General features: G+C 43.4%; 1 protein-coding gene across 1 annotated transcript in view; it reads left to right on the forward strand.

Moving 5' to 3' along the window:
• The window catches only part of LOC125935739 (rho guanine nucleotide exchange factor 28-like), a 27109-nt gene extending 24782 nt beyond the window's left edge, over positions 1-2327 (forward strand). The window contains exon 4 of the mRNA XM_049649632.1: positions 2013-2327. Within this exon, the coding sequence (XP_049505589.1) occupies positions 2013-2138 (126 nt within the window). The 3' untranslated portion in view covers positions 2139-2327. The remainder of the gene's footprint in view (positions 1-2012) is intronic.
• Positions 2328-8455: the final 6128 nt, after the last annotated feature.

Here is an 8455-nt window from a genome sequence, read left to right on the forward strand (position 1 = left end):
AAAAAAAATTTTTTTTTTAACGTTTATTTATTTTTGCGACAGAGAGAGACAGAGCATGAATGGGGGAGGGTCAGAGAGAGAGGGAGACACAGAATCCGAAACAGGCTCCAGGCTCTGAGCTGTCAGCACAGAGCCCGACACGGGGCTCGAACTCATGGACCGCGAGATCATGACCTGAGCCGAAGTCAGACGCTTAACCTACTGAGCCACCCAGGCGCCCCTGGTTTGATTCTATTTTAAATGAAAACAGGTGATGACTGTTACAGGTTGTCCCTGCTAAAGCTTTATCATTTGGGGGAACAAATATAAAATATATGTACAGTAGTAAAGTATTCATGTTTTGTTAAGTCTTAGATGTGGGAAAGTCTATTTTTTTTTATTTTTTTTTTTATTTTTTAAATTTTTTTACGTAAAAGCCGTAGAAATGACTTTCAGGTACTAATTTATTCTCAAGGAACTGAATCATTCATAGCCTTTGTCTTGTCAAAGAGGCGTCTTCAGTCTTGGGATTTGGTCAGTACTGCAAGGTACCTGCAGCCCTTCTAGAACAACAACCGTAAAACCTTGCTGCAGAAGCCTGAGGCTGCTTTACCATAGACTAGAGCTATGCAGGAAGCGATCCCATTTAGACACCCTACTTGTTAAGAGTTATAAAGGATTCATCTTAGCACCCTGTAGTATAGCTGACACTAGGGTACTGATGATTGGCAATAATCATTAAGTGTTAAAAAATGCCAAGTTGGTGCTAAATATCCAAATAGTAAAGATATTAGGAAATTGGATAATAGGCAAAATCTTAGCTCTATTTTCTAATCATGATTTCATTTTCTCCTCGTGACAGAGTTTTTGCTATTAACCAGAATACTGAGAATTTAGTTCTTGAACTTGGCTAACATTAATAATAATTTCAGCTAGGAAATTAAAGTGTTCCGAGATTGCATCGAAATTTGCTCAGGAGAATAAAAACTGTTTTAATACCTGCCATTTACAAAAAAAAGAGTAAGTATTTGCTTACTTCAGGTTTTGTTTTGTAATCAGAAACCAGCATTGTCTGATGCCCTTTTCACACAGGCTTGCCCATTGCCCTCACTGAAAGACTAGGATTTCAGTGTTAGGGCTAACCCGGATAATCACATGGGCTGGTGGTTGTGTTTGGCCTTGAGCCTGCATGGCGGGATCTCCTAAGACCCTAGTCCCTCTTGATTTCATCTCCTTAGCACCTCCCAGTATGTACCTGGTCTGGTCTACCCTTTAATTCCATGGTGGACCCTAGAAGAGAGAATACTGCATCTTGGGGATAAGGCTGGCAGGAGTTAACAGCTGTAGAGGGTAGGTGACTTAATGCTTGTTCCCTGCCCGCTTTGTGGTTTGGTTAAGTATGTATATTTCCATGGGCTGCAATGTTAGGCTGTTTTATCGTTTGGCAGGTCAACATGTCATTCTGTGGCTCTTTTCATTTTACTGGCCATGAGGTATCTATTTGAAAAGGAAATGCGGAGGGCTCCAGGGCGGCAGCTACTCTCTAAGGCCACCAGCTTGGTCTCAGCCTGGGCAGCCTGCACCAGCATATGGTGGCTTGCAGCCCAAGACAAGTGGTCATCCTGGGCCCTCCCTCTCTCTGTGTCTTATGGCATGGGCAGAGGTTGTTCAGGATGGGCACCTGCATAAACAGTGGCTCTTCTTTACAGTTTCACCGTTTTCTATTCTTCTGTCCCTTTTTGGTTCATGGATTATTTTCCTGAGGACCTTCCTCTTGTGACATGGGGAAGCAAACAGTAGAGGATTAGTGGCAGGGACGCTTGCACCCCATGCCTCGGGGTTTCCCCCAGTGTCTCTCATCGTCTTCTTGGGGTGCTGCCTCTGTGTACTCCCAGTGGCTTTGCACACCCTGTCTTTCCAGACCTCCCCAGGCCGTGTCTGTCTCTGTTCAAGACCCATGGTTGAGATTTCCATCTCCTTGTCGCATATCTGAAACCTCCACTGGTTTTCGCTGATTTTTTCTTCTTTCTTAGGCTCTTGAAGATCAAGAAGCCAGGCCGGAGGAAAGACAAGACATGCCTTCCAGTGCTGCAGAAACTGAAGAAGGTATGGAAGCTCCTTGCCCCTCCCTGAGGAACCCAGAGAGTACTCAGAAGTAACAAGTTAAACTGGTGGTGACAGTAGGTAGTGAAGCGTAGTAGAAACCGATTCTTTCCTTTGGCTTTCTATTTAAGAATATTTTTTATTTTTTTGAAATTAGGTGTGAGGATAGGGTTATATATATTTGGGGGCATGATTACATTATCTATTTAATTTCAGGATGGTGGAGGGGCATTACAAAATATCTGTTATGTAAAGGGACAGTAGTGTGATAGGCCTGAAAACCAAGACTCTTGCCTCTAAGTCACCATCATTGACAGCTGGTTAATACATATTTTTTTAATAAATAATTTTTTTCTTAAGTTTATTTACTTTTGAGAGAGAGAGAGACAGAGCACGAGCCGGGGCGGGGGGTGGGGGGAGGAATAGAGAGAGAAGACGACGCAGAATCCAAAGCAGGTTCCAGGCTCCGAGCTGTCAGCACAGAGCCCGATACGGGGCTTGAATCCATGAACCACGAGATCATGACCTGAGCCGAAATCGGACACTTAACCATCTGAGCCATGTGGCTGCCGTCTGGTTAATATTTTTGATTCTGCTTGTAACTGCCACTTAGACTCGTTGGATGGCAGGTTATTTGTCAGGTGTTAAACTCTTAAACTCTTTGCCCCCATGTTTGTTAAAAAGGAGTCTTGGATGAGAAAGTTTTGTAGCAAGTTGTTGGAAGTCTGTATGCCCAACCATATTGCACACGTTCTTGGGTTAAGCTGACCAGTTTCCTGCTCAAGCTGGACCTGCTTGGGCCCCTATGGAGTTGCCCTCACTTATGTATCCTGTAGATGATGTGCTGGTGGCACTGAGGAAGCTGAGGCTTGTCTTGCCTAAGGAGGCCATGGGTAACTTTATGCTTCCTCCTGAAGACCTGTAGGAAAACCTCTTTCTCGTTGCATGTCAGGAAAGCCGGCTTCTCCTGAGCATTTGGCTGGCTTTCACTGCTCTAACTGTAACTTAACAGGTTTTTTGTTTTTTCCTTGAAGCTGGTTGAAAAAAACAATAAAAACTTGGAGCTAAGGTTCTCACCTACAAATATGTATGGTACTGCTAAATTAATTTTTATATCACCCTTATTTATTAAGCTTTCACCCTTGCCTTTTCCTTGTGGTTTTTACTTGTATGTTTTTCTTCTCTTTCTAATCTACCTTTAAACTAATTTAGAACAAAGTTGAATCTGAATAAGTGTTTGAATTCTTGCCCTTAAGGGCTGGCAGTTGGAATTGGGACAGAAAAACATGTTGCCTCAGCACATTATGATAAGTGAAACAGGAGTCATATGCAAACTCTGTGGCTTCTGACAGTTATCAGGGAAAGCTTCCTGGAGGAGGTGACCCTGGAACTGTCATCAAATGGAGGGAAGGGAATTTGAGGCAATGGAAATATTTGTAATACAGAGTTTTGAACCACAGGATGAATTGAGGGAAATGCTGATCATTTTGTAGTTCTGTCAATTTCGTGTGTGTGTGTGTGTGTGTGTGTGTGTGTGTGTGTGTGTGTGTGTGTGTTGCTAGTGACACAGGCTTGAGAGGGAGGCATAGCAATATGGCTTATACACAAGGCAAGGAACTGGAACCTCCACCCTGACAGCTGTGAGAGCTGTTTCAAGCAAATGAGATTATTATTTTCAAAAGGTCACTCTGTGAGAATGTGAAGAATGGGTTGGAAAGGTTGGAGGCAGGGGTGGTCGCTGCTGTAAGTAATACAGAGGAGGGTCTGCACCACAGCAGTGTGATGATAGTGGAGAGGTGGGGGACAGATACTGCCCTAAGGGTGTAGGATGTCAGGTGGGTGTCAGCAGTGAGGGAGGAAGTTGATTCCTTCAGTCCCTAACTAGGTTAAACCTTACAGGAAGGTCTGTGTTCCTAACTGGGTTAGACCTTACAGGAAGCAGCTTCATGACAAAGCAAAAAGTTACTCCTTTGTATATGGGTTAAGTTTAATGGGTCTAGGAGCAGCCAAGGTAAGGTACCTGAGGTCCTGCAACCAATAAGCAAAATAATTTGGACAGAAACTCAAGCGCTCCAACTCCAAAAAATTCGTGTGTGTCGTGTATAGACCTTCTAGGCAATGCTTTGATTTGTGTATGCTTGGAGGACGTATTAGAAACTGCACGCTCCAGCAGAGAGCAGTATTCAACTAAAGTGGAAATATTCCATTAGTTTTTGTCCATTCTTGAACCTGTAGACCACTCAACCGGAAGAAGGAAACATTGTGAATGTAAAAGTATGCTTCTTTTCCTTCTTCTTTAAACCCCAAAAGCAAACCTTCCCTTTGTGGTCTAGTAGGAGATTCTTAAGAGGTTATGTTTTTCTGTTCCTCCTGGGACAGTGGGTGGAGTGGGAGGCTCCACGCTTGTATCTGTAGCTGCCATTGATTAAAAGATGACAATGTTATGCTGGAGATCAGCTTTGCAGTCTCTGTTAGTGTAATAAATGGTGTCATCATTGTCTTTGAGCCAATTATGTTTCCATAGTTTCATGATTGTAATCGTACTCCCAGCAGGATGGGATGTTATTCGAAATGAACTAAATAAAAAGCCTTCTCATTTTTAATATGCTGAGATGAATATGCTAATGATTAGTATTTATTAATCTACCAACTGACACTGTTTTGTCCCTTGCCGCCTTCGTTCTTGTTTGATCTCCTATGCTAGGATTTCCCAAGGAGCGTTGTACAAAACACCCATGTTGGGAGATGCTTTGATAAATCAGGATTCTTGGACCAAATAGGTTAAAAAATGCACTGTAAGAGACCTTCATTCACTCTGGAGATTGAGAGTACATTAAATGTTTTTCAGCTTCTAGTTAACTTGTTGCAGTCAAGACCCCCGGGTGACCTTATTCGATAGTTCTCCAAGTGGTTCATGCCAAGAATCCCCTTTTAACGGTGCTTACACCATCTCATGGAGATGGTCTGTGGAAGGAACTTGAGGGATGTTGCCCTTCCTCATTTCTACCGTTCCTGCCCTTTCTGGACTGTATTTCCTTCCCTTTCACTATCAATCACATGGATCCTCTCCATCCATTAGTAATGCTCCCACTGGGAGCTGGGTAAGGGAGGTGTTTTTAAAACTCCTCATGTCATCTTGAATATTGAGAACACCTGTGACTTGCCACCCCTCCGGCCCCCCCCCCCACGCTGTACTTTCTGATGTTGTTTGGCAGGTTGATGCTGCTTAGCGTCTGTGGGGCATAGACAGCAAACAGAACCATTGTAATACCACTGACCAGTATATGACTCCATTTTCTTTTCTATTCTGTAGTTTAAAAACAAAACCCTATGTGATTTGCTAACTGTCTCGACTTCTGTGTTAAATAGTCCCTTACTTTGTTGGCTTCTCTCCATTAATTATGTTCCACGTTTTCATTAACAAGGAAGTGGCGAGTCGGGACTGGAGCTTGAGTTCTCATCACAAAGGACAGAAGGCAGAATCTTTTCCTGCAGGCTGAAACAGCAGTTCACAGCAGGGCGGAGAGGTTTCCTCTTCATGACCCCGCGACAAAGGCGGGAGAGGCTATGGATCCAAACACAAGGCACTGTCTAGGCAGGCAGATGTGAGCCCTGCAGGCTCATCTACTTATTCATTCTGTAAACATTTGAGTGTTCACTTTATGGCAGGCAGTGTTCTAAGCACTGGTGACATAGCAGTAGCTAAAAAGGCAGAAAAAAAACCCGATCTCAAGCAGTTTACTTGTATATAATTGCACGCTAATATTTGTTGAGTGCCAGACCCTGTTCTAGGTGCTGGGGACGCGGCTGTGCGCTGACCACAATTTGTGCATTCCAGTGATCACTGAGAGGGACATTGCTAGGAGTCAGGAGTATATTTGCCCAGTTGTATACATGAGAAAGTAGCAGCACAGAGGGGTCACATAACTTGTCTGACCTGATACTTGCTCAGGCAGTCAGAAGTGTGGCACGTCAATTCTCTTACCTGTCCCACTATCCAATAGCCAGTACCCTTATATAATGGAACACTTGCCTATTTCATCCTCGGGCTGCCGATGGAGAGTTCTCTCCAGCGTTTGTATAATGGAAACGTGTAGAATTGGAAGCATTGCCTTGAAATCAGCTCTCTTCCACATGGCTGACCTGTCTCATAAAGTCCTTCCAAGGATTTATGACCCACAGGCACAGGCACATCTTGATGACACACACCAGCTACAGGCAGACTCTGCTGAAATCTCAGCCCCACCATGATCTGGCTGCTGAACATTCTGCAGGTTATTCAGCTGTGTTTTCTTTTGTGCCACATGGTGCAGCTGGGGGGTATCATTTAATACTTCATCGTACGGCTTAAGTGAGAAAATACAGGTAGAGTCCCTGGACCAGTGTCTGACCACAGATGCTTAGCCACTGCCAGTGCATAGCAATGCTAGCTTGTTACAAGTGCAAGTTATAAGCTGGGCTGGGGTGGCGTTAGTGGCAGTCATGCACGTGTTGGGATATCAAGACACAGCTCTTCCTGTCAGAGTAACGAGGTAAGCAGCTCTTTCATCTGAGAGTTCCTTCGATGAGGTTGCAGCCCTTCCCTCTGTGCTCTGGGTGAGTGAAAGGTGAAGAGGCAGCTGGGTGGGGGATCCTCCTTATTGGAATACTTGCGGTGAGTTACTGGGCAAACAAGGGAGCTTTTATGTGTGCATGGTTTCCCTTCCAAGAGTCTTCATTTTATTTTATTTTATTTAAAAAAAAATTTTTTTTAACGTTTATTCATTTTTGAGACAGAGAGAGACAGAGCATGAATGGGGGAGGGGCAGAGAGAGAGGGAGACACAGAATCCGAAACAGGCTCCAGGCTCTGAGTGGTCAGCACAGAGCCTGACGCGGGGCTTGAACCCACGGACCGCGAGATCGTGACCTGAGCCGAAGTCGGCCGCTTAACCGACTGAGCCACCCAGGTGCCCCAAGAGTCTTCGTTTTAAATACTGTAACCGAATGTCTTTTTAGAAGTGTTGAATACAGTCCCAAGGTTTGTTAAGACGCAGGTCCTTTAAGCCAGGATGGCTGGGAACTGAGGTGTAGGGGTTTCAGGACCGCAGTCAAGGAGGCTGTTCTGTGGGGATTGGTTACTCAGTTGGACACAGAGTTGTTACCTTAACCCTAGTGTGGAGTGTCACTCCAAGGACTTGATCAGGGTTTTTCACCTGAAGTCAAGTATTTAGGCTTTTTGAAGACCGTTACAAATCATACCCAGAGAATGTACTTTCCAGCCCGAGGAAGTGATTTGAAATTGTTCATCTTAAAGAATAGCTCAGCTTTTTCTATACTTTCTTTAGAGACTGGCCTTGCCCATCTTCTTTCTCCTCCCCACAGAAGAGAGTGGGTTTCATCATTAGAGGACCAGGGATAAAAATAGGATATCAACCTGATATGATGTTCCTTTTGTTTGTTATTATTATTATTATTGTAGTTTTTTCTCACACGTAAGGAAAAATTCTTCTCCTTGCCTCTCCAAATGATTACAGAATTAAAGAGTAGCAGTGTGAGCTGGAAAGAATTCCCGATTCTTCAGAACTCACCTAGATGTAACAACTTCTGTTGAGATGTGCCACGGACACTGGCTCCAGCTGGGTTAGATTGGCAGGCTAGCGGCAAGGACTTGCATGAACTGAGCTTACTTGTATTAGGAGTCTAATACAATTGAAATAAGCTTAAGTTGAAACCCTAGAGCTAAAGAGTTTCTTTCCCAAGTTGAATTAGAATCTAAGTGGGAAGCCAGAGGGACACAAGAGTAATTCACAAGACAAAACTGCATGTCATTTATACCTTTCAAATATGACTTGCCTCATTTTATTCAAGCAGTTGAGTAAATCAGAAAAATTATTTCCTGACCTCAGTTGGAGATGTAATGATTGAGAGCTTCTGCTTATTAGATGTTTGTAGCTAAAATTTTGGGCTGAGGGTATCCTTTTTTTTTTTTTTTTAAAATACCCATGACCAAGTTCTTCATTCTTTGAAATTTTATGGACAGCGGATGATGCACACTGGAGATCTAAAAAAAGAAAACAAAAAACCACAAAACCCACCCAAAACTATATCGTAAAGACATATTAAGCATAGTTACCACATGACCCAACAATTACACTCCTAGATACATCCTCAAGCAGAATGAAAACCTACATCTCCATAATAAAATGTATGTGCAGGTGTTCATAGCAGCCTTATTTGTAACTGCCAAAAAGTGGGAACAAACCCGAATATCAATTTAGGAGCGAATATACAAAATGTGGTCCATCCACATGATTGAACGGCGTTTGGCAATAAAAAGGGATGGGCTACTAGTACATGACAACATGAACGAACCTTAAAAATAGGAAATATCC

Source organism: Panthera uncia (assembly GCF_023721935.1).
Source record: "Panthera uncia isolate 11264 chromosome A1 unlocalized genomic scaffold, Puncia_PCG_1.0 HiC_scaffold_17, whole genome shotgun sequence".
In the NCBI taxonomy this organism is placed as follows: Eukaryota; Metazoa; Chordata; class Mammalia; order Carnivora; family Felidae; genus Panthera; species Panthera uncia.